This window comes from Manis javanica, chromosome 15 (assembly GCF_040802235.1).
Source record: "Manis javanica isolate MJ-LG chromosome 15, MJ_LKY, whole genome shotgun sequence".
Taxonomy (NCBI): domain Eukaryota; kingdom Metazoa; phylum Chordata; class Mammalia; order Pholidota; family Manidae; genus Manis; species Manis javanica.
Genome location: NC_133170.1, coordinates 8,649,318 through 8,662,125, shown reverse-complemented (window position 1 = coordinate 8,662,125; position 12,808 = coordinate 8,649,318). Strand labels below are relative to the sequence as shown.

Below are 12,808 nucleotides of genomic sequence, written 5' to 3'. Positions count from 1 at the left end.
TTATCGTAGTATATTGTATTTTCTCATACATTTATTGCAAGTGTCCGTCTGAAAGCTACTGTTATATTGAAATAAGTTTACTGTTTTCTGCTTAGGCAAATGGGTGGGATAATAGGATTGAGATGCATTTTCAAAATGCTGTTTCACTTGATAATGATTGAAGTAGAAATATTCTGCCTAAATTCAGTATTGTGACATACTCTGACACTTAATAAAATGTACATTATCCAAATATAGATACCTCATAATAGGAATAGAAACCAGTCCTGCCTTATGCATTTCCCAATTTTTGACTCTTTACTTAATATCACTTGCTCAAGTCAAAGGCCTATTTATGTAGGGGCATTAACTTACTTGCTTACATTTTTTTCATTCCTGTTAGAAATATGTCTGTTTGGGTTGAGGTAAATCTAATATGGCTTATATTATAGTTATACTCGCTTTAAGAAGTTTATTGATATTACTGGGCTTGTGGTTAACTGCTTTAAGTAGATTTAATCTCACAGTTTATCTTTTTTAGGTTTTCTTTCTAAACAGTATTTAGTGTATTGGCTCATGAATGGGTGAAGGGTCTGCAACTCACTTTTTCTTAAGACATTCATTAGTTTATTTCAAGTCATATTGAATGGAGGCATATACATTTATGTGCTTTAAGGCTACCTTACCAGATCACTTGACATTTTTCAATGTTCATGCTTTATAGAAAATGGAATAAAGATGCTAGTTGAGTTTGCATTATAGAATATATACTACACACACATACCACATATATAAAATAATGTGAAGTCTGTGGGTTTGTCGTAAGTGGATAACTGTATACCTGAACATGAGCTTCCATGATTGCTCACTCTAAAATTTAACATACACAAACTGTCCATGTGTGATTGTGGTTAAATCTCTTTACAGTATCTCTTGTGACTCACATTCCGGGAAAGAAGAGATTTTTTTCTATTTTCTTTCTTTTCTTTCTTTCCTTTTCCCTTCCCCTCTCTTCCCTTCCTTTTCCTTTCCCTCTTCTCTTTCTTTCATTTCTTGCCTTCCTTCTTTCTTTCCTTCTTTTTCTTCCTTCCTTCCTTTCCTAACAGAAATAAGTAAAAAACCAGAAAACCTCTATATTTATATTTGAGTCTGCATCAAACATTTTTCACTTGGAAGAATTTCTTCCAAAGAGAGGAAAAGATACATAACTTATTTCTGAATGCCTTTTGTTTTAGGCTGAATTTCAAAGAACTGTCCTTGTTTTTAATTTCAAAGAATTATTTTACATTAAGCATCTACTCTGTAAGATTAATGGAACTCTATAGTTTGCATTTATTTTTTCAATTTCCTTTAAAAATTACTAAAATTTCAATATAATTTTAAGAAGCAATCAATAGTGTATTTTAGGTGAGCAAAATGTAATAAACTCTTCACTGTTCTTATATGATATTTGTTGATATAAATTTCAATTAATTTTCATAATGCCTTTAAAAATACTGTAAGGCTATGCTTGCAAATTCTGTAAAAAGCCTCTCTTTGTTTAGAAATTATAAATATTTGAAAAGAGTAGTATGATCTGATGTTTCCATTGGTTGAATTTCGACTCTTGAGTTATGTAACAAAAGGTGTTCAGAACATCTCCACCTTGGGATGGTCAGCTGTGTGGTGGAGAAGAAAGTATTTACCATCCTTTATACTGTCAAAAGCCATGTGCACCATTTCCAGGGTACTGCAGCTGTTAGACTGTTAAGGAATTGGGGATTGAGACAGAAAGCAGGTATTATACAGGCAATCTCCAGATATGCTTCATGCTTTATTTTAGATAGAATAAAGGGAGGCTGAAGCCTTTTTGGCCAACCTGTCTATTGACATCATAATATCTAGCTTATTGTGATTAAATAGCTAAAATGATCTCTTGCCCAGAGAGCAAAGGCATCCTGACTTCTGGCAAAATTCCAGACATTGGATGAATCTCATATCCAGTGTGCTTCCTACTACAGTCTCCTTTAGGGCTTCAGAAAGCTCAAATCATTTGCCTTTTTGTGCACACATAATCCTAATAACAGTTGAGAAAGAGTAGTAGTAGTAGTAGTATCAGAAGTAGAAGTAGCATTTATAAAGATGTTCAACATTATTAGATCTAGGGAAATGCAAATAAAAACCACAGTGAGATATCATTTCATGAATACTAAAATGTGGCTGATAGTAATTTAAGAAAAAAGGAAAGTAACAAATGTTGTAGAGGTTATGCAGAAACTGGAACCCTTGTACATTGCTGGTGGAAGTGGAAAATAGTGCAGCAATTATAGAAAAACAGTTTGATAATTCCTCAGAAAATGAAACAAAATGATTACATGGCCAGCAGTTCTACTCCTAGGTATACACTCCAAGGAATTGAAAGCAGAGACTCAGCTACTTATATACAAGTGCTCATAGCATCATTACTCACAAGAACAACCCACATGTCCAGCAACAGATGAATAGATAAACAGAAGTGCAATGTAAATACAATGGAGTATTACTCAGCCGTATAAAGAGATGATGTTCAGATACGCACTACAACGTGGAAATGAGCCAGACACAAAGGACAACTGTTTGATTATTCATATATGAAATATCTAGAATAGGCAACTCATGGAGACAGAAGACAGGTTAGAAGTTTCCAGGGGCCAGGGCAAGGGGGAATGGGCATTACTGCTTAATGGACACAGAATTTCTGTCGGGAATTATGAAAAAAGTAAGAAGTTAATGGTGATGGTTGCACAACATTGTGAATATGATTAATGCCACTTGTCCACTTAAAAAATGATTAAAATGGAAATTTTATGTTATATATATATTTTACCACAATAAGAAAAAGGAAGTAGAAGTAGCAGTTGGAGTATAAAAAGAGCATTTGACAGTTTAAGCTCTTACTGTATAACAGGTGCTGTTCTTAAGGTATTTATATGTATTAAATAATCTTTTTCCCACTGTAGATGTAAGGTTAGTATTAGTAAAGAAAGGCAAGAAAATATTATTTTGACTCCTGAGGTCTTAACTATTAGTCATCTTGTGTTTTAGTGCTATCTGTTCCTCTAAAAGTATTTATAGCTATATTTTTTTCTTTTAGAACATTTGAAATTTGTTGTGTATTTTTTAAGTTCATGTCTATTTCCAAATTTTTGGTACTTTCTACTTAAAAAGTTGTTTTTTTGCTGATTTTGTTAATGTCTTTGTTGATGAAAATTTGTTTTATAAAATAGTTCTATAAGTCAAATGTAAGAAAGTGTTATTTATGTTGCATGGGTTGTGTATTACGCATTAATGTCCCTGAGGGCAGCATTCCTAGAAACTAGTATAGTAGTTGGTATTGGTAGGCACCAAGCAAATATTTCTGGTATGGGTAGTTGAAAAAATAACATTAATGAACTTAGAAATTTTTAGAGATGATAGATAGGTAGGTAGATAGATGTGAATGGATAAAGAAATTTTGTATAATTTACAAATTAAAAAAACAAGGGTAAGCTTTAATTTAGGACAATTTAATATGAAAGTTAGACATTAAAATATATAGTTGAATTTCTACCATGAAGATCTATAATTTAAACAATTTTAAGAGCTGATAGGAAAATGAGCAACCATAGGACAGTCTTCAAATTGTAGTCTTCATATCTAGAATTCTGTAGTTCATTTTTCATCTTAGTGAAAAATGACTCTGATAACTAAAAATTATTGTACACTTATTTTAGGTGTGATGTTTATACCAAAAACATTTAATGTTTTGATCAGTTAATCATCAGAACCACCCTATAAAGTAGATGCAGATTCCCGTGTTTCAGATGTTGATACTGAATCAGTTATAAAAAGTTGTCTAAAGACCACGCGACTAGAATAGAGCTAACAAGGAGAGCTAGTATTTGAATACATGTCTTTAAGAAAGACAGCAAGCATGCTGAAAACAAAAAAACATTGCCATCTTAATTTGTTTTGAAATAACATAAGAATTTAAAAAATTTGAAAACAAAATGTCTGGAATTACTGCTTTTACTCTTATCTTCTTTTCCCTGGATTTAGGTACTTTGTGCTAGGAATAAAGACCTTACTATGAAGTCCACAATTTAACAATAGCCACTGAAATGAAATTGGTATTGATGATAAAAGGAAACGCTTTACATTTTAGAGAGAGAGATTTTCAGAATTTAAAAAGTATGTGGATGTTCCTTCTGATGCCTTTAATTTTGAGTGAGGCTAATATTTTCCTTTACATGCAAAAAAAATTACTTTTCATAGGTGAACTTCATTTTCACAATTTTAGCAACTGACAGGAAGTTTAGTTAATATTTTTGAGAACAAGATACATGACCTACAGTACTTCATTTAATCCTTTTAAAACGGCATCATTAGCCTTACCTACATATTGAAAGAAAAACCCCAGAGGTTTAGGAAAGCTTAAGTTGCACTTTTAATAAGTGAAGAACTAGTGATTTGACTCCAGCTCTGTCTTGTCCCAGCGCCCACAGAGATTCTAGCAGAATATGTTGCTTCCCAGGGAGATGTCCCAAAATGTAAACTGAACTGAAGACCTTTTTTTGTCTTAAAGAAGTATATAATGCAGTTTTTGTAATTGTGGCTCATGTATTAGTTTATTCTTTGGGAAAAATCTCTTCCGCTGAAAGTGTGTTTTTGAGAAAACGAAAATGTGTTAGCTGAAATAGGCATTGATTGATGAATAAATATTTTGGCTCACTCTGTATGTTTCTTGGCATTCCAATGAGAGCAATTCAACTACCTAAATATTTTAAAGTCTTCCTTAAAAAAAAAAAAAGAAGTTTATTTGTCAAGGATGAGTGTTTTCCCTTTCTCATCCAGTTTTTACGGTCTTGCCATCTGTTACTTTCCCTTAAGGGGCCAGATGTGGGAGTGTGGGGTAGAGACACACCGTGACCATAACATAACTATAATTTTGCAAGTTACTCTGATAAATTGTAAGAGTAGGTGAATAATAGGAATATTTGACTGGGATCCAAAAAGTCAAAGAGTCCATAGAGATGGAGCAGAGAGAAGCAGTTACACATTAATTCTAGAGAATCTACCAAAGTCTTTGGATTTTGTATTCAGCCCTACTGGGTCCCAGTCTGTTTTATTAGTTCTGTTAATGTAAGCAGTTTACATGACCTCTCTGAAACTCAGTTTTGAAATGTGTCAGATGTAAGAAGTAGCACATACATTGTTGGGCTGTTATAAGGGTGACCAGTAATATTTGTCAAGTTCCTGACATGGTGCCTGCCACATAATGTTTAGTCAAAAAATGATAGCTATAATTAAAATCCTTTAAAAAGTGTTTTTTTAATATGGTGAATTAAAACACACTCATCTTCTGTACCTCTCCCCTGAAAGAAATCACTAAAATGACACCCAGAGGGATGAAAACAAACAAAAATGTAAAAACGGTAAACTAGAGGAGATAACAGATGGTCACGTATCCTGTCACTTAGCAGAGGCTAGAGAATTGTGATCCTAGCCTGCTGACGTGAAACCTTCGAAGGAAGCTGACAGGTCCTGCAAAACCGGGGGCCGCAGGAAACTGAAGCGCTAGGTAATGTGTAGCTCTGAAAACGGGAGGAATGGTTGCAAGTCTCCTTGCACAACATTCTTAATTCTGGGACTTACGGTGTGTCCTAGCAGAACAAAGGAACAGTCGAACCAGATAATCTCTGACCTCATAAAGAATAGGGGTAAGGCCATGGGACTGAAAACTGGGAGATTAACCCCAATTCCGTTACTTAACTGGGCTCTCCACTTCCTCTGCCTTAACCCGTATCACTTCTAGAATGCTGGTGGTTCGACTTAGTGGACCAGGCAGGATACTGGGGATTTATTTTTTTCCTCAGCAAAAAGAACAGCTCAAGAGAAAATGCTTATAGACCTGATGTAAGGCTGGAGGCACCGGAGGGAGGGCTGAGCACGTCGGACCCTGACGACGTGCCGAAGTCCCCGGCCGCTGCCCCCTCCCAGCCGGAGGATGTGCCTTGGGCCAGCCAATCCCCGCGCCGCTGTGCATCTGCTCTGCCTCCCGCTGCCTTCTTTAAAAACTGGCTGCCTGCCCTGCTGGGCGCGACTCCTCCAGCCTGTGCCGGTGCAGACCGGTGAGCCGCGCCCGCGACTGCGCTCAAGTAAACTGCCTCGTCCTTTGTTGCCTCTCGTTGCCTGCTTATTTCGGTTAGAATGTATCTTACACCTGACATTTGGAAATCGCCACCACAACTGTGAAAAGGCAGCATTTTGCACCTACTGTGAAGCTCACCCGCATACACAGAATTTCCTACCAGCATTTTTGTGTCTGAGATTTTAATATAAATGGACAGAAAATAATTACCAGACATTGTAGGAATAACTTAAATGAGAAAACTACTGACTCAAATACATAATAAGGAACTTCAAAGAAAACAGAGGTAACACTGAAGTAGAAGGACCTTTGCTCCCTCAAAACTACAATCAATACATTCAAAAAGAAGAGGAGGAACAAAATAGCTGCAGCAAAAATTCACATTTTTATAAGGGAAGAATGATGAAACAGACAGTAATGACTGGTCCATAGCAGCTACCAAATACTGTTGGTTTCTCTGTTCCAACAGTGGAGCAGTTTCCTTGATTAATTGCTCTTCCAGGCTATGATTCTGTTCTGGAGGTTAGTCTCCCTTGTCCTTTGTCCTGCTACTCTTAGGAAAGGTGCGATCTGGTATTTTCTTTCCTCAGTACAATGTAAGGAATATACATCAAAATATAAAACATGCTCAATCATCAACCTTCATCCAATCCTAGGAAGTTTTCATAAGGCTGTAGTACAAGTTCACAAAAATGCATGTACATTTTTTAAAGGTGAAATGCTACAAGCAACCTCAGTGTGTGTACATAGGATATAGTAAGACACTATATAATAATTGATAGATAAAGTAATTGATATAAGAAAACAAAAATAATAGCATAGTCACAAATACTGTTGTTCAGTTCAAAAAGATTACAGAATAGTATTATATAAATGTTTACTATATATATATATATATTTTTTTTTACATACACTGCTCTCCAAAAGGATGTTTGCTCAAATGCTATTGGTGGTTCTCTTCGATAATCGAACTTGGGGTGATTTCACTTCTTCTTTACATTTTTCACAATCAGCACATGTGAATTTTACAAGAACTGTTTTACTGAACTTTATATGGTTCTTGATTAGCTAGTTGTGGAATATTCATTTTACAAATTAATTGTGTTTAATTTTAAGACAACTTCTCCCATGCTGTTCAGCATTCCAAATCGTCCTTCCTAATATCAATTGCTGTTTGTTCAGAAAATCATCTTATTTTAATACTACTCTGAAAAAAACAAAATCAGAAGCATGGATTAGTCAAAGTCTTTTAGGCCAAATGGAAGTGACGCTTTACCTTCATACATCTTGAATTAAGTAGCTCTAGCTACTAGGTAACAACTAGTTGATACTGGGTTGCTTTTAGCAACTAGGTGACTATTACTGCTGATAATGAGTATGGATATGTTATTACTGAAGTGATTAACTAGAGACGTGGTGAGTTATTTAGCCTAAGTCTCAGATCACTCATCTGAAAATGAGGAAGAAGATTGCCTGAGGCCTTTCTTCAAAGTGCTAAAAAATGTTAGCTATTATTATCTGTATGTATGAGAAAAGTCAGTAACCTAACTATTTTTTCAAGTAGATAAATGATTTTAGAGTATATTTTATGTAGGAAGCTTTTTTCAAATGGCAATTTCAGGTTTATTCTTGCACAAGCAAACTAAAAAATCGATTATAGTGTACGGTCAGAGTTAAGAAATGACATTCAGGAATGGATTTACTAAACACCACATTGTCATTTTAGCTACTGGACCCTCTGACTAGTTCTTACTGAACCGCTGGAGAACCTTGGCCTACTTATAATTAATTACTTCCATTAGTTTTACTTATTTACATAACAGGTCTTGTTAAGGAGAAATCATTTTCAAAATTATTGACTGAAAAGTTTATTCTCTAGTTTAATTCCAATAATTTGTATTCTTGTTGTGTTATGTTTACCCCCACCCCAATGCCAAAATTAAATATTTTCCATTTCATATGAAAATCGTAATTATCATTTTTAAGTCTAATTATTTGCCTGATATAGCATTTTGTATATTTTCTCAGGTGTGTATCTTAAATAGTATTAGGTATTATTTCTGATTCTATGAAATTCTGTGTACATCTTGACTTACATAGAATCTAATATTAAAGTCTGAGTTATTGCATATCAGATGTAACTATTTATTGTCAGCTGCTTTTTACAAATTCATATGGTACCATTAATTTTTCATAACTGTGTCATCATTTGTATCATAGTTTGGATTTGTTTTTAATGAAAAACCGTATCTTAATTGTGACTTACTTTCTTGAAAGGTAAAAAGTAACATAATTAAAAATAGGAATAATAGATTAGCTTAACTAGACATGACTATTTACTTTAATGTTTTAAATGTTTTTAAAAGTGTTTTAAATCAGAACGACTTTGAAAGGCATAGATCTGTTTTAAAATATTGGGTATCCAAGTAAGTTCATATTTAAAGGAGGCTACTATGTAAATGGCATTCTAAGTCTGAGAAAACATCTTATTTGCCTTTAGTAATGAGAAATCTATGTAAGAATATGCATTTTCTTTTTTATTTTGTTTTCCTATCAGAATTTCCAGAACAAGTATCTGGCTTATCTGTATTGAAGATATTGAGGCTACAGAAGTTCAGTTTTCTTTAAAAACTCCATTCAAACTCCAAGTGCCTAGTCCATGACAGCTGGATAATGGTTTTGTGCTCTTTTTAACTAGCACGTTAGAATGAAAATAAATTCGTGAACTTGGTATATTTTAACATTACCTATCACATAATGTTCCTTTGTTTTCACAGATTCAGTTTTTGAATCTGTGAGAACAGATAATCTTTCAGTTTAATACTGATTTACTACAAACACAGATAATCTTGTATAATGGTTTTCATTAAGCAAGCATAGTTATTACCTCATTGCTTCTCTTACTTCTAACTAATAATCACTTTAGTAAGTAGTTTTACCAAATTTAAGTTAGTGAAAAGATACTTTTTTCTGATTCACTTTCCACTTTGGAATAGTGTTCTCAAGTTAGAGTTCATGTATGTACTTTGTTGGGTTTGAGGGCTAAAGAAAAGATACTATAGCTGGTTGGAAAGTGTGAATTCAGTGCTATTTTATTGGCTCCTAAGCCTTCATTTTAGCAAATTTCCCATTGTTTCCTCTAGTTAACTGTGTCAGTACTTCTAGACAAATGACTTCCACTAACTGTTCTTGTTAACAGACTATTGGTCTCAGAGCCATAATCATAATCCAATTATCTTTCCTTGTAGCATCAGAGGCTCCTTGAAATTCTGGATGCAGAGAAGGAACTATTAAAGGAGAAAGTAAAGGAAGCTTTGCTTCAGCAGTCTCAGGAGCAGAAGGTGACACTTTACACTTGCTCACAGTGCGGGAAGAACGTGCTCTGTTACCTCAAAGCATACATGTAATGTCTATCCAACTGTCTTATCATTTATAGGAAATACTGGAAAAATGTTTGGAGGAAGAAAGAAAAAGAAATAAAGAGGCATTAGCATCTGCTGCAAAGGTATTTCCATTTGTAATGTGTTTTTTTATAAGTGGAATTAAAACACCAAGTTCATTAATGGTTATAGTCAACCTACTTTTCATAGAATATTTCATTATAAAAAAATCAAAGAGTTCTTTTTCTTATTTTTCCCCTTAAATTTAGGATTCATATTATTATTAAATTCATGTTCTGTAAGATTAAGATATGAAATGCTTTACATTTAGATTATTAATTGTTAAAAAATGTTGAGAAACTAATAACCACTTGGTATTTGATAGGTATCATCACAGTGATGTGTGTGTATACGTTTATCAAGATATGTGGTTTTTGAAGCCACCTTTGAAGTAGCTCACCTAACTAGCGTACTCATAGATAGCAAATACACATATGCCCGCAAGTACACATATAGCACTAACTTTAGAGATTTGGATTTCAATTTACATATATTGAGAGTTTTATATGTGCAAATCACTATGCCAGGGGTGGAAATTTAAGCATATTATGATTTTATCTTACAGAATTTATAATCCCATAAGAAAAATGATTACTGCTAAGACACGGAGGAATGTATTAAGTTATTATGAGTGTATAGGTAGTATTTTCATGTCATAGGAGTTTTTGGCAATAAATTACTTTTGAAATGAGCTTGAAGGATGGCTGATATTCTGAATCGTTAGTCTGAATTATATTCCATTTGTAAGGACAGACACATTGAAATTTTTGATAATTAACATTAATTATTTAACATAATTAACATAATGATAGTTAACTTTAATTTTGGGGATATTAGGGGCAACGAAGGCTAGAGGGAAGGAAGGATTTAATAGAGTGTATAGGAAGCCTGGGTAAGAGATAGTGAGTAGCAGAAATAGAGTAGTAGAAGTAGCTTGGAAAGAAAAGAAATAGACAGATTCTGTAAATAGGAGATGTACTTAACATGTATGTTTGGTGTGGATAGTTATAGAAGGAGGCCAGGTTGTGAACCCCCTGAGTATTGGTTCAACAAAAACATGGAAAGTAGTACTGTTTCTCCTGCCTGTAATGTATCCAGATAATGTAATGTATCCTGTAATGTAGCCAAGTAAGTCGCTCAGTCTACCTGACATTTACAGCTCAGGAGAAGGGAATGACCTGATAATAGTAATATGCTTTTTTCTTTTCTCAGAGGATAGATGGTAATGGTAGCTATGGAAATCGCTGTCATTACTTCCCACAACAGCTTAGAGTAACAAGAGGTATAAGCAATGAGCCCTGAAAGAGCTCCAAAACTTAAAATCCAAAGAAAGGAGGACGTTACAAAGTCACGGTGTTATCCAGATAAGTGGGAGAAATAAAAGCAGCCTGCTGTCATGTCACACGCGAAAAGAGAGGGTTTCAAGGAAACAGAAGCAGTCAACTATGTAGGCTCTCACTTTGAGGTCAAGAAAAGCAAGGATTAAAAAAATATATATATATCATTTGGATTTAACAACATGGAGGGCACTGGTGAGCAAAGTAAGATATTTTAAGAGAAGATTGTGGAGTGAAACAGGAGTTCAGGGAGTGGTAACTCACCTTCAATTTCTGTCAAATCTGGCTGTTGCCTGGAAGCAAGAGTGAAGTGGTATCTGTGGGGTCAGGGGCGGGAGGTCTGCAGACTTTACTGCTTCCCGAAGTAAGATGGTTTTCTTGAGGAAAATTCTTATGCAGTTGTTTGAGTTGTAACTGCAGGAGGAAATTTTCATGGAGCACCATTTTACTGAATTACTCGGGTTATACAGACTTCAGTATTTAACAGACATTTTTTTCTCCAAAGTAAGCAGCATCTCAAGAAAACTGACAAATTTTGTTGCCAATGATAAAATTTGAGCTTTAAAGCAAAAATTAGAATTTTGGAAAATTTGTATCTGTTTTCTAACACTTAAAAGACTTTTTTGATGAGACTGTTGGTGATATTAACAAATGTGACCTTCTGTTTTGTTATGACATAACAAAATGTGTCAACGTCTGGAGAAGAGGCATAACTCAATTGAATCAATATTTTCCAAATAAAAATATTTTAAAAATCATGCCTAGGTAAAGCACTCACTCAGAGTGCAGGAAAAGGTGCTGATGTAACAGAGTACAAAAATTTCTTTGACATGATATGATTTTCCTTGTTGCAGCTAACTTTTAAGAACCACCCCTTGTTAAGTTTTAGTGTAGAATATCTTTAGAGATATAAACCGGCTACTAAGCACTTTTCCTTTTTCTGTTGTATATCTGTGTGAGAAAGTTTTCTTTATATATGTCAACCAAAAAGCCTGTCATTACAGGTTTAATATAGAAGATAGATACAAGAACCTAGCTGTTTTTTGTAAGTCAGACATTACAAACACCAAACATATAACAATATCATTTTCTCACTTTTTAATTTTGGAAAATATAGCTATTTTTCATAAAATGTGTTACTGTACAATGCAATTAGTGTTATTAATTTCAAATTAATAAATAAGTATACTTATTTTGTTTTGGTTTGAATTTCTAATATGGCATGGTAAATCTTAATGTGTATAGCTAGCATAAGCAAAAGCCCTTTGAAGTCCTCAATATTTTTTACATGCCTAAGGAAATCCTAAGACCAAATGGTTTAAAAATTGCTACTTTAAGCTGAGGCTTGGTTTCTTTGAAGTTGAGAAATGCCATGGAAACGTGTAGGACTATTTGTATGAAAACAAATAATTTATTTTACAACAGTTATTAAATCTACATAAAAAGAGCAGTGTCAGAACTAAACCCTATAGAATCAAAGATTTGTATCCTTTAGGTTAACCCAAATCTGTCTTATTCAAGGAATTACTGTGCAGTCACTCTTTGAAGTATTTTCATTTAGGTCATTATTTGTTTTGAAGCTTGAAAAAGAAGCAGTGAAGGATGCAGTTTTAAAAGCCATAGAAGAAGAAAGAAAAAATTTGGAGAAAGCCCATGCTGACGAAAGAGAGTTATGGAAGGCTGAGCACGCAAACAGTCAAGAGAAAGTATCTCAGGCAATTCAAAAAGCTATACAGGAGCAAAAAAAAATAAGTCAGGTTAGTGAAATTAATTCTCTGTAATATTTTCTTTTTTCTTATTTTTCTCAAAATGAAGTATCCTTACTATTGTTTTATTTTACTTAAAATCACCTTCGCAGACATAACAGTATTTAATTATTTTACCTTCAGTATTTTTTTAAACTA

The 12,808-nt window shown here is 33.9% G+C and overlaps 1 protein-coding gene across 11 annotated transcripts in view; it reads left to right on the top strand.

Moving 5' to 3' along the window:
- The window catches only part of CCDC91 (coiled-coil domain containing 91), a 304,590-nt gene that overhangs the window by 212,684 nt on the left and 79,098 nt on the right, over positions 1-12,808 (top strand). For 10 of the 11 annotated variants that reach the window (XM_073223944.1, XM_073223938.1, XM_073223941.1 and 7 more), the window contains 3 exons: positions 9,376-9,468; positions 9,564-9,632; positions 12,485-12,661. In XM_073223944.1, the coding sequence (XP_073080045.1) occupies positions 9,376-9,468; positions 9,564-9,632; positions 12,485-12,661 (339 nt within the window). The remainder of the gene's footprint in view (positions 1-9,375; positions 9,469-9,563; positions 9,633-12,484; positions 12,662-12,808) is intronic. The other variant, XM_037020378.2, reaches the window with a different exon arrangement.